We start from the raw sequence: 18229 nt of genomic DNA on the forward strand, positions 1-18229 counted from the left end.
TGTAACAATGCATCTGAAGCACATTGTAGGAAGAATTTAGATAGTCGCATTTCTTCATCACAGGTTCTTTAAGCATCATCAGCAGCATTTCAGATAAAACAAGATAGGAAAAGATCCCTAATTTATCAGTTATTTGCAGCAGTTCTTGTGTGGTGCATTTTATTTCTTTAAAGCAGAGAGAACAGAACTTTTCACTCACATTTGGGGTTGCTGGGATATCTGGAGCGTATTCTGCCAAGAGACCCAGGGATGAGGATGATGTCATCAACAGTGGTCAAGTAGTTGCTGAGGAACTCTGTGCGATCACAGTGAGCCTCTTCCATACCTGAAACATCGCAGGAGAAGAAGGCTGATGTCAAACTCTGAAGGAAACAAACTTTTCAATGATGGAAATCATCTAATTGGATTCTTGCTTTCCTTTTCTGGAAAAGTCTGTAGGCTGGAGTTCATCCTACTCAGTAGATTCACTGCCAGAATGATTCTCCTATTGGTTGACCCACTTTATTCTACCAATCATTGTTTATAATCAACCAGCAGCATCACTGTGGAAACTGACACAAATACAGGTTTCAAAGTCATTGTTTCCAGTGTTGATGTTAGTCCTTCCAATCTTCTGGAATTGTCTCTGAAGTGTCGGATATCATCATCTGCACCAAACTCCTGACTGATGGCAATCCGTTCTGGTCTTCTGAGTTCTTGGACTTGCCTCCAGTTTGTTGTCTTGTGTTTCTTCTATACAAGATTTACTGAGTTTCCACTGATTTATGGATTTATGGAGTTTCCACACCACAGATCCAAATTTTCACCCTTTGAGCCACTCTGTTATAACTTTAGCCATGTGACACTGAGCTCCATCATGCTGGAAAATCCACCGATCGTGACTAAGTTGTTCCTTGGAAAATATTTTGTTCCCATTCTTTATATTCATGGGCAGAAGTAGGAGGAAGCCTGCTGCTTTCTTGGAGGCACAAGCCCAATCCATGGCATTTCATTTCTTCTTCTCTGGAGAAATGATTTTTCACTTCTCCAGAAATTAAAAGTAATTTCTGGAGAAATTATCTCCCAATTAGATGCATTTAGACCATCGCTGTTCAATCGAATTCTGGACCGTTTGTTCAGAAAGTCCAGATCAGTTGGGTTGATCTTAATGTACGACCTGTATCTGTCCACATACAGATACAGGTCTTGGTCCTATTCAAGTAAACCAAATGCAGGGAGCAGAATAAACCACAGAGCCTTGTGGGTAAACACAACCAAAACAAAGGCTTGAATAGCCATCCGCATAATGAGTTAAAAGCTGACAGAAACATCGTCAGGTCAGCTGCTGGTAATTTCAAGCTAATCAGGAAAATGCAGGCTGTGGAGCTGAACCGTACAGTAGAGTAGTGCCACACGTAGCTGAAAACATCATGAGCTGCTGAGTTCAGGAGACAGACAGGACAAGCGTGGCTCTCTGGGGACCACCTCAGGCGAGGAGGGGAACACAAAGGACAAAGGCTCTGGTTTCAATGTGGTAACCCAACCGTACCGTGTCTACTGGGCTATTAGTTATAGAAAAAAAAAAACACCTCAAACAACATTTGAGTCCCTGCTTGTCTATAGATGCCAAGCAGGGACTCAAATAGATGTTTTTCAGCTGATCAAATTAGAAGCTCTTCAGCTAAAGTCATAAATAAAAAGAGGAACAATCAGAATTTGAGATGAGGGTTTGGACTCAGGGCCTGTGTCTGTACCATGGTCTCCCACCAGGATGATGTTGACACATCGGTGCAGTTTCATCTGTTTGAGTCCGTCCATCAGCTGGCCCACAATCCGATCAATCGCCCTCAGAGGATTGTTAAGCTGGAAGAGGATGAAGGAAGCCGTGAGCGACCAAACCCACTCAGGATCAGAATCTCCTGGAACAAACATACTCACGTCTGCACTCATTGGGCCCACTTTGTGTCCATAAGTGTCTGGTTGCTCAGAGTGCATGGCATAAACATAGGGCCTGAAACAGAATACAGGTGAAATGCGTGTTAGCTGAACTTGTGGTGTCCTATATAAAGTTACAACTATTGGCTTAGAAGTGGATCAAATCCTGAGCAGAAGATGGGTTATGTTGTGTCAGATATGCTTAAGAACTGTTTGCAAATGATTATTTCATTCATCAGGTTGGTTCTTCAGACCAACCTGGCTCTATGTTAAGAAGTTATTGACCAAATTATTAGATCATGAAGTAACTACAAATATGATTTATTTTTTGTTTAATTTCAACAACCTTTAGCTCAGGCCTGATTAATGCCAAATCTAAAGAAACAATAAATTACTTATGTAAGAACTAGTTCAGAATGACATTTTGAACTTGGAATGTGTAAGTGGGGAACTTTGAACATGAACAAATTCAATTTGATCTGACTGAACTGAATTAAAACTAGTTCTTGTTAAGGAAGAACTGGAGTAACACTGTCAGGTTTAGAGAGTGATTATTAGGCCTAGGTTGACTGATGATCAGTAACTGCTGAGACAGACTAAAAAGCAAAGACAGGACAAAAATGTGAACTAGGATTGTTTCAGTGAGAGGAAAGTACGACCAGAGAAACATATGTGTGAATGTGATCACCTCTCTCCTTCAGGGAGATGGAGCCACTGCAGCAAAGTCAGGATCCTCCTCTCCAAAGGAATGGCCCTACAAACGGACAGAAATACATTCTGCTGTTAAAGCCTCCACATTCTGATATTAATTCTAAAGCTATGAGGGGGCAACATTTAGGACAAACAAAACATTTTTAATTATTACATTTTACGTCAGTTTCAACTTTACAGGAAAAAAATCCTGATCTCAATAAAAGCTCACGCTTTGATGTTTGTTCAAGAGAAGGGATGAATTCACTCAGCTGATTTTCTCAAAACTGAAAAGTATTTTCCAGTGTTAAATGCCAATAAAACAAAAAATATGTCAGAAGAAATATATTTATTAATGTCTTCAAAATCATCATCATATTTGATATCATTAGCATTTTATAACAAATGAAGGTAACATAGTTACTTGGTTGTGCTATAAAATGTCACTATGTGAGTGCCTGGAAAACACATACTGCCCCCTTAAAAGGTTTGAACGATCCTAACTTGGGTCGTTGTGGCTTTCAGGCTAAAGCTGCCTCTGTGAAGTGAGGAGGGCCCCGGCCAAGTTCCTGGCTCTCATACAGTCTCCAGCTGTCAACCATCAGTCCTCAACATTTTGCTTTTTGTAGCAATCAACAAGGCATTAGTCTGGCAGTATATTTGAAAAGATAAATATCTGCTTGGGTTTTTGGATATTTGAACTCCAACAATAAGAACTCCAACAATTCTACCAGGAATAACTTCCTGGTAGAATTGTTGGAGTTCTTATTAACTGATTGGCTTTCTGTTATGGACCGGGTTTTTAATCGCAGCCCAAAAACATTTTAGGTTTGCGGTCAGGGCCATTCCAGAAGGTTCTGCTTTTTTATGAGTGTTTTGGATCACTGCACTGTTGGAACACTGTGACATATTAGTAATTATGTGGTGAGAAATGTACAGTCAATCATTTCATCATTTCAATGTTGAAAGATGTAGAAAATAGGGCTGCACAATTTTAGAAAATAGTGCAATGATGTTAACAATTGTGATATGTGCTTATTTTCTTCCTCATCTGTGCATGCATCACTCTTTGACCTTTAGAATTGTGGGTAATATCATTAGTGTTCAATGTGAACATCTGCAGCCATAAGTCTCTGTCCAACAAGCTAAGATCACATTCATGTGTAAAATGCAAGTTCAACATGCAAGTGAATATATTAGCCAACAATTATTGCACTCCTAACAGTGCTTGGCAATCTGAATATTGCACAAACTAATATTGCGATAACCAAATATCAGCAATATATTGTGCAACTCTAGTGAAAATCATCAAGTAAAACCTGATTGACAGAATGTGGTGAAGCTTTTCTTTAGACAAATAACAGATTTGCTAAGTGATGAAACTGTGGATGTGTTTCATTAGCCACTAAGGGCTAGCTATGAAACAGAATCATCGACAGCCTGTGAACCACATTTTAGATATTAATATAATCTGAAATTTCTGCTGGAACTGTAAGTTTTGTAAAAACATACAAGATTGTTTTTACATAGATAATGTCTCCATGTAAAAAACTCAGTGGTGACGTGTTTATGTGTGAACTTACACGGGCCAGAAGAAGGTGGCAGCTTTCAGTCCCTGTCTGAGGGCAGTGATCCAGATCTGAACGAAGAAACTCTCGGTTAATTATTACGATGTTTCAACTGATATAAAAGTGTTAAGAGGAAGCTAATAACTGTTCTATTAGAATAATAAATTTTTTCAGATTTATATTTCTCCCAAATTTGTGTTTATTTTGTCTCTAAGAATGTTTTTTCAATTCATTACAGACACATTTATTGCCTCCCCTGATAAATGTGTGCAAAAAGCTGAAAAATGAATGAATTTTTAGAAACAGAATTACAATATCAAGCTGAAAAACTGAGAAACATCCAAGTTTTAAGTTGAGGACATTTGTTGAGTGGAGAAAACAAAAAATCCCATATCACAAAGTAACACAAACATTTATTTTGTTTGCTTGTTTAATCTCATCAGCAACTTGTAATTACGAATCCACAACTTTCTGTTTCCCTGGGGAGTAAATATGATGTGACACGGAGCAGAGGCCTATTTGTTTTGGTCGCTGACAGGGAACCATATATCCAGTGCACAGGATGACCACTGCTACAAAGTGTTGCTATAACAACCATTAACCATCTGCTATCTTTACACATCTGTACAAATGTGAAGGATCAACTGAGTCTAAGTATGTTTAGACTCAGTTGACCCTAAAGACAAATGCTGGGCCCCTGCAGGGACTTACTGGTTGTCCTCCCCACCAGCGGTGGCTCAGCTTTTCTCTGCTCCTCAGGTTGAATGTTGCATCAAATGTTGGGTCATACATGGAGTTTCCAATGATGCCATGAGACTCTGGATAGAGACCCTTAAATGAAACAATTGGTCATATATCAGTTATGCCAGCTGTTTTATTTACTTATTTAAAAACCAACTAAGTATTATGTTGTGCAGATATTAATATTTGTAAGGATAAACTGAAATCGTACTCACTGTTGCTATTGAATAGAGGTTTGGGAAGGTTTTGGAAGGATAAACAGGCCTCATGTAAGGAGCGTGGGTTCCACATGTTCCTAAAGAATAACAATTTTTCAATTTTCTGATTTAATAGACAATCAGCCATGGATTTAACACAATATACAAAACACAAACTTCTGTTAAAGGCAACTGTTTTTATGCATTATATAATAATTATTAGTAGGAATTGGTTGCCCACCAACCAATTAAAATACAAGAAAAATAAATAAATAAATAAAATGCAGGGAATGGACAGATTTATTTTGTAGAAAGCAGGTTATCTAGTCTCTCAGTAAATTTCCCAGCATCAAGCAAGGGAAACTTCCTGCACCGCACATTCATAACAAAGACCAGTTGATTCAGCTAAGAGGGATTTGGTTGTGCTGATAATGTTGTCCATACTTCATAAAATAGAAGGATATCATATCAAGATGCTAATTGAAGCTAATAAAAAATATGCTAACTCACGGAGTTTTTCGATGTTGGGTATGATGGAGCTCCCCCTCTTCACGTAAGACGCTCTGAACCCATCCACAGACAGTATGATGAGAGGTGGGCGCGCAAACCTGCACACGGAACAAAACGGAATGTGAAGGGTAAAACTTTGTCAGGCTATTGTAATCTCATCCCTCTCTTCAACACTGTGAAGGTTTCAAAGGTTAAACATACCCAGCAGGACACTCTGGGCTCCTGATTTCCTCACATTCATCCTGCAGCCAGGAAGTGTCTCCTGAAGGGATCCGAAAGGGAGGTGAAATGCGGCAGCAGCACATTCCAGACAGCCGAAACATTCCTCAACTTTAATAAGTTAAGCAACTACTACAGGGGACAGGTATTTGCCCCATTAAACACTTTTTAAGCTCTTTTTTCCCAAATAAATAATTCTTATTAGACAGACATATCTTGAGTAAGTTCAAAATCAAATTCAAAGCCACTTCATTTGATTTGTTTTTCTTCATGATTTCAGTGAATGACACCGATATTTAACAAGCTTTCATTTAAACTTTCTTTAAGGAGAAAAGGGTCCAATCAAGTTGTTAAATCAAGAATTAAATGTAATTGATTACATTTTTGTAAAGCTGAGTAGGTTTTACAAATCTCACCCAGGTCTGACCAGTCCAGTGCCTTCAACAGATCATGCCTAACAACATGAAGTAGGCTATAAGATCTCTAACAAGAACAAATCATGCCCTGATTGAAAAAGATCAAAAACAGAAAAGAAACAAATTCTCTGACATTGATCAGTCTGGAATGGGCAATGAAGCCATTTCTGATGTTTTGGGATTCCAGAGAACCACAAGGAATCATATCTGATATAGATAGCATATTTATAACAACTGAAGTTAACATATCTATTGATTGTGCTCAATAGATATACATAATATTGCCCCTTTAAAAAATATCTAACATCAGCCGATACCGATGTTGATGCTGATATATCACGCATCCCGATCACAGACTTGACAGCAGTTGCTGCCGAGAGTGGCTTAGGGAGTAATTACCTTTTCAGAAAGGCTCAGGTTGGTGTAGTTTTCTCTGACAAAGACATCATCTAAAAACATTTTTTTTTTTGTTTTTTAGGTAAGGTGGACGCCCCAAACCTCTGCACAGCTTCCTGTAGTTGGTGCAGCAGTCTCCCCTGGCGAGGCAGTCATCAGAGCAGTGGCAGGCGTGCTGTTCGCTCCGGGTCTCGCCGCATCGATCCCTGCTGCATTCATAACCTCCGTCTGTACGCAAAGAGGAACAGGAAGCAAGAAGGGAAAACCGCTGACTCAACAACCTTTATGGAGTTTTAACTAATCTTAGAGATTATCATGAAAAGCACGATATCACGGTGCCATTGGGAGGCGGCGGTGTGGCTGGGCAGTGGGCAGGCAGCCTGGGGTCTATGGTGACTTTTGTGGCTTACAGAGTTTTCCTTTTGAACAGAGCTTTTATTTGGGATGTGACACTGTCAGGGAAAACTACATCATGGCTTTAAGGCACATGCAGGATTAAAGTGGCCAATCAGCAGTGAGCCAAAGACCACCAGGCTGAAGGAGGGAGCATAAAATCAGACCACCAGTGCTGGAAGTAGCAGGGGGGAAATGTTGACACAGCAGAGGGAGAGAGAGAAAAAACAGCAAACCTGTTTCAGCATCATTAGTGCAGCTCGCTCTTCCAGCTCATGCAGCTGAACCATCAGCTTGATAGTTTTCTGTTATTTCTGTAATGAATAATTCTTTCATGTTAAAAACTATTAAGAGATTACATCTCTGCTGAACAAATGTTCCTCTTTCAAACCCTGTTATTTGTTGCTATGATTTTATGCACTGCTTCAGGAAAATCACAGTCTTTCAATAATTGAAACGTTTCGATCAGTAGTGCTGTAAATCCAGCTTCAAACGGATGACTGACGAAACGAAAAGGCCTCCAGTTTTTATGCACGTAAATAAAATGGTACGGTATTGGAAGTTCAGGACGGAAAGCAGCTGCTTTAAAACAGGCAGACATGAAAACTAAAATGGATTTTAATGATCAGCTCTGCTGAGTGGAGGCTGCATGGTGCAAGTATCAGTACTTTCTGTACAGTTTGCATATTTTCTCTGATCATATGGGGGTTTTTTGTGGGTGCTCTGGTTCCTCCCATAGTATAAAGACATGACTGCTAATGAACTATGCTCTTTAATTGTTTGTCAGTATCAATGTTTTTTTCGGTGTCTCCGTGTTTCCAAGGTGAGCCTCACCTCTCACCTCATGACCTGGAGGCAGGAACCAGATTACCTGACCTGGCAGGGATAAGCAGATATAAACTGTGGCTGGATGATCTCAGCTGTGTTTTCAGAATCGTCGGCAATTTTTTTGCAACCATCTCATATGGTAGAAGCCAGACCTGGCTGGGTATTGCTCACAAGTAATTAGAATGGCAGCAGACCACATTTGTTGATTGACTGGTGGATTTACATCACTGACAACGTCTCAACTAACGTTTTCAATCTGCAATAAGAACCATAGCTGTTGGTGAGACAGGGAACTGTAAATAGATCATTCCATTGTCAAACGTCAAGGTTTAAACGTTTTTAGACCTCATTCAGCGTCAGCTGGACTGGGCAACCCACAAGACCCAAATATACCGAGAGATTTCAGAGAAACTCGCCGCTCAATGCAACACACACACAAACGACATTATCGGAACATCAACTATAGCTCCTGTACACTCATGGTACAAATTTCCACATCCCCCTCCCACGTCCCTGTCCATGTTCACCCCCACATGGTGAGGAACACATTACCAATGGAGACACACCCAATGTGGCTATAATTAAACCAGACAGTAACTGGTGAGACTTCATAGCTAATACTTGTGTTAACTCTATTTTTTTACAAAGTAGTCCAGCATCCAGGATAACTTTCTATTGGAAAACAACCCTTCTTTCCGTGTTTCCCTGGCAGTACCCCAGTACTCCACTAACTAGAAACTTTAAATACCAGGTGATGAGGACAGACTGTGATCTGACCTGGATCACTGAGGAGTTGCTGCAGCTCTGTGAGACCCAGCAGAGAGATGAGAGGAAAAATGCAGGAGTGATAAGGTCTTGAGGTGTCACAGGTTAGCATGAAGGCATGTTTGTGTTGCCGTACCTGTCCGGAGGCAGAGCTGGTTGAAGTCAGAGCAGCAGCTGTTGTAGGTCTTACACAGGTTGTCACAGCGACAGTTTGGGGGCTCGGCCTCCACCAGCTCATAACATCTGTTCCTGCAGGAGCCGGAGGTTGGTACATAGTGTGACCCGGAGCGAACTGCCGACAGGAGAAACAGGAAGAATATCTAAACCTCAGGTCGTCTTCATCATCCACGTCTTCCACGGATATGAACGAGATGAAATGAAGTGCATCTGGTAGAACATCAAGTCCTGTCACATTTGTGAAGTGTCATTTTTTTTATGCTCCTGTTTCATACAGGAGCATATTGTATGTTGGAATAAAAGCTGTAAACTTTACAGTGTTTTCCTGCATCAGGGATTGGTTGGCATCATTTGCTCTGATGACACTGTTCCATCTTTTATCCATACTTACTGATCAGATCGGGGGTGTTCAGTTCTCCAAACTTCAGTGTGACCCCTTGATCTCTCCAAGTGGTCAAATACTTATGTCAACAAGTTCTGCTGCAGAGGTGTACAGTGCTGTTATTGGCTGCTGTAATGACAGAAGCCACACTGCTGCACAGTTTATACATGAAGAACTAATGATGAGTTTTAAGGTCAGGTCTGTGGAGAAAGCTCCAGTTTTCAGGAGTTTTCTAGTTCTGAAGTTTGGATGCTTTGTCAGCTGACGTTGTTCTGAAAACTCAAGCAACGCTTTTACAGATTTTCCATGTTTTGTTTTACCACAGCCTTATTCCAAATTGTGATAAATGAATCTCTTTCCTCAAAAGGTTGAAGAGAAACATACTGTAGAAGCAAACTGATGTGAGGAAGCTCATTGGGGTAAGATACTACGCTAAAGCTACAGCCACAGCCACAGCTTAGCTTCTCATCTATTTCTTAATGTCTTTACATTGAGGCCTGGTGTGTTGCTTTTAGAACTTTTCGTTCTTTTTAGGTGATTTAATGGTTCTATGGGGTTGACCTGCATGTGCTTATTAATACTGAACTCTGCTTAATAATTAGTAATGATTTAACAATTGTGCAGTTCCACTTTACCAGAGGGCCAGATTGCTTTGGATTGCTCTAATAAATTAAATCATTATTTGAAAGCTATATTTGAAATTTGCTCAGGTTATCTTGTCTTGATGATCTTAAACATGAAATCTGAAAGCAGGTAAATACTTTTTCACACCGTTGTGTTTGCTAGGTCGTGTATTTTATTATTTCCTGGTAGTTGTGACAATGATTATGTTAGATGTACAATAAACACATGCTGAGGTGAAAGAAACAGAATTTAGAGCAGAACTGGGCACTGGATGATGTGTTTGGTTGGGGAATCATGGGAATAAAATCATAGTGCCGATGTTTGATTAAAGTCTGTCTTGGTTTGAGAGTGGACAGACTTGGAGGAATAAGGGGTGGAGAATGAACTCCAATGCTCTCCTTATGCTGACTGTAGGCTGATCAGCATAATACACTCTGTCTCTGTGAGGGAACATGAGTCGACCAATCACAGCTTCCCCTGGCTCACAGAGATCTGTTGTAAACTCCCCGCCGTGCTCCACTCCCTCGCTTCGTTTGCGCTGGCACACACTCCTCATCCTGAAGTCAGCCAACTGTAGGAGAAATGTGTGCGAAGCTGCAGGTCCCGTCTGACCGCATGTTGCTTGCGTTTTCAGGACCCATCTAATGAAAACAGCCAGGGTTGTCGTGGTAACTGATGTTTGTGTGTCTCAAGTGAAAATATATTGCTTTCTGAGAGTGAGAACTGTTCACGTTCTCATTAGAACCAGGAAGACAGAGCACACCAGCCCAGTTAAAGTCCTTCCACTGAGAGAATAGAGAAGATTATAAACCACAGAACGGCTTTACACCACAATACATGAAAGGTCTGCTGTTGATCAGCCTTCCTCTGCATCTCCAGAACCAGAATTCAGTTTTTATGCTTCTGTTTCAGTTCAGTAACTTAGTGCCGAAACACTAAGTTACTTTTTAAATCAAGGCTAAAACCCCACCTGTTAGAGCTGCTATTCATTCATAACACCTGTATGGACTGATATATTTGGTGTATACTTGCTTGTTGATTGTGATGAAGCCATTTGACAAAATATAATGTTTATTGCTTGTTTCATAATTGGTTACAGTTTTATGTAGAGCACTTTGAACTGCCTTGTTTCTGAGATGTGCTCTGCAAAACTTGACTTAACTTCCTTAAACAGAATATTTCAGAAAAATAAATATTCATATTTATAAAAAAACAAAAATATGTAAAATGTTTAAATTCATACTTTATGTTGATCCATCATTCAAACTCCAAAAAGCTCATTTCAGAAAGTAGCAGCTGTTTTAAGATTACAGTCAGCTCCAACATTACATACATGAATTCATCAAATTAACCATAAAGCAGCACAGTGTGTAGATAATGTTACAGAACGTCCTTCAACCTCATCTTAACTCAAAATAATACAAAGAAAACATAAGTTCTCTCTCTGAAAAATGTTCATGTTGCGTTTGATTCCAGTCGAAAGAAGCTGCAGAAATCTGCAGGGAATCTTGTTGTTTTTGCTTCATGTGGGTTTTCTGCTGCTCAGCTCTTCACATGTTCAATATCTGGTAGAACATCAATTCCCAGCAGGCTGAGCACCACCTGCCTGGCCTCTGTGCTATTCTCAGTTTATGCTTTCAAACCACAAATTTGATTTTTATAACTTCTGACATGATCAAGCCAAAGTAGGAATAATCCTCCACCTCAGGTTTCATGAACATTTTTCCCTCACACACGAAAGATTACAGACTGAGATTCTTATGTTTTTATAGCTACATAGAAAACCATGTTAGTTTTAGCCTATTGCCACCAAGCTTAGACACAGCAGGGAGCCTCTCTGCCTCGCTAGTGTTAGTTTTTCATCTCACGTCTTCAGTCCAAGCTGAAACCAGCAGATATATGGTTAGACGTTATTTTTAATTAATTAATTATATTTTTGCAGAAAAATATTATGCCAACAATGACAAAGTTCTGGTATGGTATTAGCCTATTTTTAATTTTCAGGGACATGAAAACCACCTAATTTCAACATACAAACTAATAATTCTTACATCTTAGAGCTCATCATAAATACAGAAACGTATTTATTTATTTATTTTCAGAAATTTATTTAAATGCTTTCACCAGTCAGTCTAGCTCAGGGGTGGGCAATCCTGGTCCTCGAGGGCCAGTGTCCTGCAACTCTTCGATGTCTCCCTGGTCCAACACACTTGACTGCAGCTGAATCACCTCCTCAGTGCAGTCAGGTTCTCCAGAGTCCTGCTAACGACCTCATTATTTGACTCAGGTGTGTTGAAGTAGAGACACATCTCAAAGTTGCAGGAGACCCGCCCTCAAGGCCTGGAGTTGCCCACCTCTGGTCTAGCTAATCTAAAGGATACATTTTTTATAACCTTTTAGTTGTACACTGGTATTTATAGGACGTAATAGCGCCCCCTGCTGTAAGTAGATGGCACCATACGTGCAATGAAAGCGTCAACAGTATTGATCATCATTTAAGGAAACTATAATGATCAGCAGGTTCTGATGCGCAATCCTGATTTTTTGCTAAAATTCTATTATTTTTCTAATTAAGTCATCGTTCTTACGAATAAATAATAATAAGAAGAAAGCACAACTAATACAACAACCTTTAGTGGAGCATTACCTGAAGCCTGTCTGTTTGGATGTGTAGTCAGAGCTAAGAGTGGTCTCAGTATCACAAACTTCTTTCATAATTTCATAATTATAATTTCAGCCATTGTTTACATCCAGATTTACCACGTATGGCTTCTGCTGGTGCAGAATTATGATGCATGTCTCATGTCAGGTAACATAAACAATTGGATACATCTGATTAGGTACCACATACGGAAGAGGCACAAATCAGATTTTTATTTTTATTTTTTAATTGGGCTGTTCAGACCGCAGTGAAAATGTGGGATATTTGTGTGATCATAGCTGTAGACAGTACTACCAATATTTTTGTTTCCATCTTTAATAGGGCAAATCTGGACTGACACTGCTCAGCAACCAGACCCACCATGCTGTTCTTCTGGGTTCTTCAGTGTTGTCAGTTGAGACTGTTAAATTATAGCAAAGCATCTCAGTTAAAGACTGGACTTTGACTAGGTCACTCCAGAACCTTCTTTTATTTTTGTTTCGGAGGTGAACTTGATGTGCCTACCGTGCATAAGTTTAAAGTCATGAATGGAGAAATATCAAAATGTATGTTTTCATTAATCTGGAGAGTAAATCTGTTCCACCATCTACCTCCATGTTTTAATCTTTTCCTTTAATAAAATCACCATTCACAAACTGCATTTGTTGTCTCTGGTTATGTTCGTCTGGTATTAACATCTCTATATGATTTGAACTGGGCCAGAATTTTTTTTTTTAGAAAGTCCATACAAGGGCAGTTGCCCAGGGCGCCAAACACTTTGAATGTGTGCTTTGCATTGTACTTTAAAAGTCATAGGCCCATAATAGATACATAATAGATACATTATATTCATCAAAATCTTGGGATTTTGATGAATATAAACAATATTCAAGAATTGGAAATTAGGATGTTATCTGCATTTTTGGGGGAACAACATGAAGCTATGGCTATTATGCATCAATAGTGTATATGACTACTTCCTAATGTATTATAGAATTAGTAGAACAATTTGTCTGTCAAGAAAGGCCATAAAGCCTGGCTACAGTCCAGGAGAACACACCCACACCTCTGGTTCTGAAACATTATCATTTTTAAGGGGGTGAATACTTTTTCACAGCTGTAAGATCCGTTGAATTTTGGCTTTCTAAGAGCTGAGGCTGTTTTATTTACAGCTCTGATTGAAAACTGTCCCTGTGTTGTCATCTCATGCTGATGTCCTTTCCTACATCGTAATGATGGGGTCCACAGCCACATGCGGCTCATTAACAGGCAGCAGGAAGGAAACTTTTCAATGACACAATCCCAGAGGAGGCTCTGTTCTACACACACACAAACACGGAGTTCAAGGCCAAAGTCACGGTGTACTCACACTCCGTCCTGGTTGCGGCTCCGTCCTCTCCTGAGCGCTTGGGCCGGCCGAAGACAAAGCCCCAACACAGGTCCGAGCTGCACAGCACCGACAGCATCCACACACACTGAGGGGACAGCAACCATCCTGGCATTACAACACACTCTCACACTTCAGCTGTTTAACTTCTAACTGCAAGACAAAATGCAAGCTAACTGCTCCCGCTGCAGGAGGCTGCTCCTGCACCCCGTCACACTCCACACACACCCCGGGCAGTAGGACCACCCACATGCCAGAAGCTTGCAACTGACACACACACATCCAGAATGGTACTGCAGCTGGAAATGAGAAAGCAGAGGAAATATGCCAAACCCAGGCAGAGGCGCGCAGAGCGACGCAGCAGCATGTCTTACCGTACCAGTTTCTGCAGCAACATGCTTCCCCCTGACAGCAGTCCTGAGCTGAAGGTCCAAGAAACTTAAGGAGCCACTGAGGAGGAGGGAACTTAAACAGAACCGGAGGGAGGGGCCGGAGGAGCGGACCGGAATCCTATTGGTGTGGGTGTGGAGGAGGGGCTCCTGGCTGAGCTGGAGGTTATGGGGGGGTGCCAATGGGCCCCATCCTTGATTATATGCTTCTCTGCAAAACGGTTGCAGAGAATTTTACATTGTCAGAATTTTACATTTTTTACATTATGTGAACAGCAAACCTGCAAAGTGGAAGAAATCTGAAAAAAATCTGAAAGTGTGAGTTTGTGTTGTGCCCCACTGAGTCCAGAACCAGTAAAACAGTGAAGCAGCTGTCTGCAGGTCTGTGGGACAGTCTCTACCAAGCAGCTCAGGCTGTCAGATATGATGGACAGCTTCTGGAAACCAGGCTCTGTTAAATTTAGGCCTGGCCAACAGTGTCCAAAGTGCGGCCTGCGGGCCGTTTGTGTCGCCAGTATCAAATAAATTTGTCCCACAAATTTGTTGGTTGGTGGTTGAAGCAGATGGAGACTGTAGTTTTCAATCAGGATAAAACTCCCACAAATTAAAATCTTCTCTAGATAATCACAAAGCATTCATCTTTTAATAATCAAGCTTTCTGTTTTCCTTTTAAATCAGACCACATCTATCCACTCACTGATGCACCAGCCAAGACTTTGATGCACCTAAATCTGCTTTCAGTTACATTATTAAAACTTGGCTATATACAGCAAGTGTTTTCTAACAAAGAGTCATGTTATTGTAGGGAATAGATCCAATCTTTTTCATTTCAAATAAATTATTAAAAAATTATTAAAAGTTTTGGATCTACAATGATTTACACATTCCTTTCCTACAAAAATATTTCAGTTAAGATTTCAATTCTGATCAGAACCCAAATGAGTCTCTCACACGTTCTCCTTCTGGATCTACTAAGGAGTAGAATTCATGTTCCCAATCCCAATCAACTACAAGAACTTGCAGCAGCAAAGCAGTCCCAGATCATCACACTGCCACCACCATGTTTAACAGCAGTTATGATGTTCTTGTGTCCACAGAATATTTTCCAAATATTTTTGAAGTCTTATGAATCATACAGATATTTACACGTCTTTGTGTTGTTTTGGGTCAGCAGTGGTTCTGATCCTGGAACTCGTTCATGGAGGCCATTTTTCCATTTTTTCCCAGGCTCTGTTCCTTCTTGTTAATCCATGAACTCTGACCTTAACTGAGGTGGTGTAGCCTGCAGTCGTTCTCCTGAAGGAGGCGATGAGGAGCTCTTGGACAAGTTTCAGTAAGTCAGCCACTTCTAGGAAATGTTTGCATTATTCCATATGTTTTCCATGTGTGCATAACAGCTCCCACTGTAGTTCTCTGGAATCCTAAAACTTTTGAAATGGCCCCGTAACCCTTTCTAGACTGATAGCTGCTCTTGTTTCTCATCTATCTGTCAATTTATTTAGATGTGTTGCTGTCTGTTTTTTTTTTTTTTTTTGTATACTTCCTGTTGTCAGATATTTCTACTTATGTGATTCATTGATTCTGAAGCCTGGCAGGAATCAAGTCTGGGTGCATCTGATGAAACTGAACAGAAAAAAAAAAAGTTTAATCAGTTAATTTATCATCTAAGAAGTTGGAGATTGATATTTTTTTATATAAACCCAGGTTGTTTTTGAGAGCTTTGTATATATATATATATATATATATATATATATATATATATATATATATATATCGTTAAGGGATGAAATGCTCTTCATCCCACCGTATTTTATTGGTTTCCCTTGATCTTTCTGACCTCATTTCCCCCATAGTTTTTCATAAATCATTGAAAAGCTCACAATCCAGTATAATCAGCAATCTCCCTATGTTCAATAATTCAATAATTTGACCATTCTGAAATTAATTCACACATTCATCTTTAATCTTCATAAAAAAGATAAAAGATTCTTTAATATAAGAATCTTATATCATGGTTGTCAGAGGAACAAGAAGCTGCTTCTGCATCAGTTTGGGTTTAACAAAAACATGATCATCCATTCAGTGACTTTCTAACGGAATCTGACCTGTTTGCTCTGTTAAGGAAAATCCAGATGGATGTTCAGATCTTTCATAATGAATCTCTGATAAAGATCACTGTATGCTGTGGATTTTATTAGTGCCTCAGAATGCTGCACTGCACTGATGCTGTTATTCATGCAAACGGAGCCGCAACCCACTACAGAGTGCAGACACTGTACAGTTCAGGGACAAACCATTTAATTTTGTTCATTTTAAACTCTGTTTTGCTGGAACTTGGACGAGCATATGAATTTCATAATTTGTTATTTAATCCAAAATGGAACCAAAAGCTCTATACTCGGCCTCCAACACGATTACTTGGGTAAAAATGAAGAGCTGTGCTGAGAATGCTTTTCCTGCTCATTCAAACTTGGAACACATACAAACTAATCTGTGTAATTTTTGTTTTAATTCAGTAATTATATACTGGCTGTAACATGTTGCAGGTTCCACCACAACAGGAAGTAGATTTAAAATGTATGTCTAAATTGACATACATTTATGCATCAAAGTGTCTATAACCTTGATCAGATTATTAGAGAGGATCATAGGTGATGCTTGTTGGTGTGTTTGAAAGAAAGAGGGTTACATACATTTTCAGTTTTGATACATTTATTAAAAGGAACAACTGAGTTTTCAGTGCTTTTCAGTAACTTTCCAATCAGCCAGAGCCAATGGAGGGAAAATCAAGAGACAATTAAAAAAAAAACATCTCTGCATTGGGCCAGTCTCAATAGAACAAACGACTTTCCAAGAATAAAAAGAGAATTTATTTTCCTTCCAACAATTTTGAACCAAAACTAAAATGTCTGAACAATTAAAAACAAAGCTGCATATATATTTTACCTGCTGTGGTTTGGTCAGGTTAAAACCAGAACCATGTTCCTCTGTAGAACCAAAGCTAGTTTCAGACTTTCAGCTACAACATGCTTTACCAGCTGAAACAGAGAGTGGGCAGCAGAGCTGTGAGTGGCAGCACAGTGACTGTTTGAGACGATCTCTGGGATATCCTTGCTCTTCTCTGAAAGCTTTTATTGTTGCTGCAGAGAACATGAGGAAAAACGTAGATTATTCTGCTTATAGAAAACCGTTTGCAGAGAGCCGCTGCAGTTCTGGACCCATCTAGTTAAAACACAACAGCTTCTTAAATCAATGAGAGGCAACAGGAAACCGGAGGCATTAAAACAAAGCCCAGGGCGGCACAGAGCAGTCAGTGATATGGACCCCCAGGAGCCCGCTCCATGTTCTGTTTGACCTCAGGAGCCGCTGGCTGAGGTTTGGGTTGAGGTTCACTAGAGTGGTGGCTCCGCTTGGGAGGAAGAGACTCTGAGGTCAGCTAAGATTGTGTGTGTGTGTGTGTGTGTGTGTGTGTGTGTAGGATGTTAGAGGGTTCAACTGTTTGACACATCAGTCTCAGCTTAGTTCATGTTTCCTCTGATTCTACTGAAGCAGCTGCACCACACGTGGACACAAACGTGGACACACACGTGTGTGTAGTGGCGCCTGTCACACACATGCCTGCAAACGACCCTGAGTGAACCGCCGGCACCTGGGAGCCAAACGGGGTCCAGATGTTCAGTCGGACAGCGAGGGCGAGCGCAGGGACCTGCCGCTGGCCGGGCTGTTGCTGTAGGCGTACGAGTTGTCCCTGTCCCTGTCTCTGTCCCGGTCCTTCTCCTTGTCCTTGCTCTCGTGCTTGTGCTTATGCTTGTGTTTGTGCTTGTGCTTCTTCTTCTTCTTCTTGTGCTCATGGTGGTGATGGTGGTGGTGGTGGGCGTGGTCACTGCCGTGCTTGGAGGACAACAAGGGTGTTTCCTTGGAGAACAGCGGAGGAAGCGTGGCGGGCATGGCCAGTAGGGACTGCTCCACCAGCGGCGGCTCTTTACCTGAGC

General features: G+C 40.5%; 2 protein-coding genes across 6 annotated transcripts in view; both read right to left on the reverse strand.

Moving 5' to 3' along the window:
- The window catches only part of enpp2 (ectonucleotide pyrophosphatase/phosphodiesterase 2), a 25663-nt gene extending 11260 nt beyond the window's left edge, over positions 1–14403 (reverse strand). For 2 of the 5 annotated variants that reach the window (XM_015042210.1, XM_015042208.1), the window contains exons 1-13: positions 14228–14329; positions 13831–13936; positions 8774–8929; positions 6754–6879; positions 5822–5882; positions 5621–5718; positions 5129–5208; positions 4884–5003; positions 4188–4243; positions 2603–2668; positions 1918–1990; positions 1734–1842; positions 200–325 (exon numbers count right to left, since the gene is read on the reverse strand). In XM_015042210.1, the coding sequence (XP_014897696.1) occupies positions 200–325; positions 1734–1842; positions 1918–1990; positions 2603–2668; positions 4188–4243; positions 4884–5003; positions 5129–5208; positions 5621–5718; positions 5822–5882; positions 6754–6879; positions 8774–8929; positions 13831–13936; positions 14228–14245 (1195 nt within the window). In that variant the 5' untranslated portion in view covers positions 14246–14329. Of the gene's footprint in view, positions 1–199; positions 326–1733; positions 1843–1917; positions 1991–2602; positions 2669–4187; positions 4244–4883; positions 5004–5128; positions 5209–5620; positions 5719–5821; positions 5883–6753; positions 6880–8773; positions 8930–13830; positions 14108–14222 lie in introns of those variants that run through there. The other 3 variants (XM_015042209.1, XM_015042206.1, XM_015042207.1) reach the window with 3 other exon arrangements.
- A 2528-nt stretch (positions 14404–16931) lies between these two features.
- The window catches only part of taf2 (TAF2 RNA polymerase II, TATA box binding protein (TBP)-associated factor), a 30864-nt gene continuing 29566 nt past the window's right edge, over positions 16932–18229 (reverse strand). Inside the window, exon 27 of the mRNA XM_015042205.1 lies at positions 16932–18223. Coding sequence (XP_014897691.1) covers positions 17913–18223 — 311 coding nt within the window. The 3' untranslated portion in view covers positions 16932–17912. The remainder of the gene's footprint in view (positions 18224–18229) is intronic.

This window comes from Poecilia latipinna, unplaced genomic scaffold (assembly GCF_001443285.1).
Source record: "Poecilia latipinna isolate Pla-1442-1.1 unplaced genomic scaffold, P_latipinna-1.0 Scaffold581, whole genome shotgun sequence".
NCBI lineage: Eukaryota > Metazoa > Chordata > Actinopteri > Cyprinodontiformes > Poeciliidae > Poecilia > Poecilia latipinna.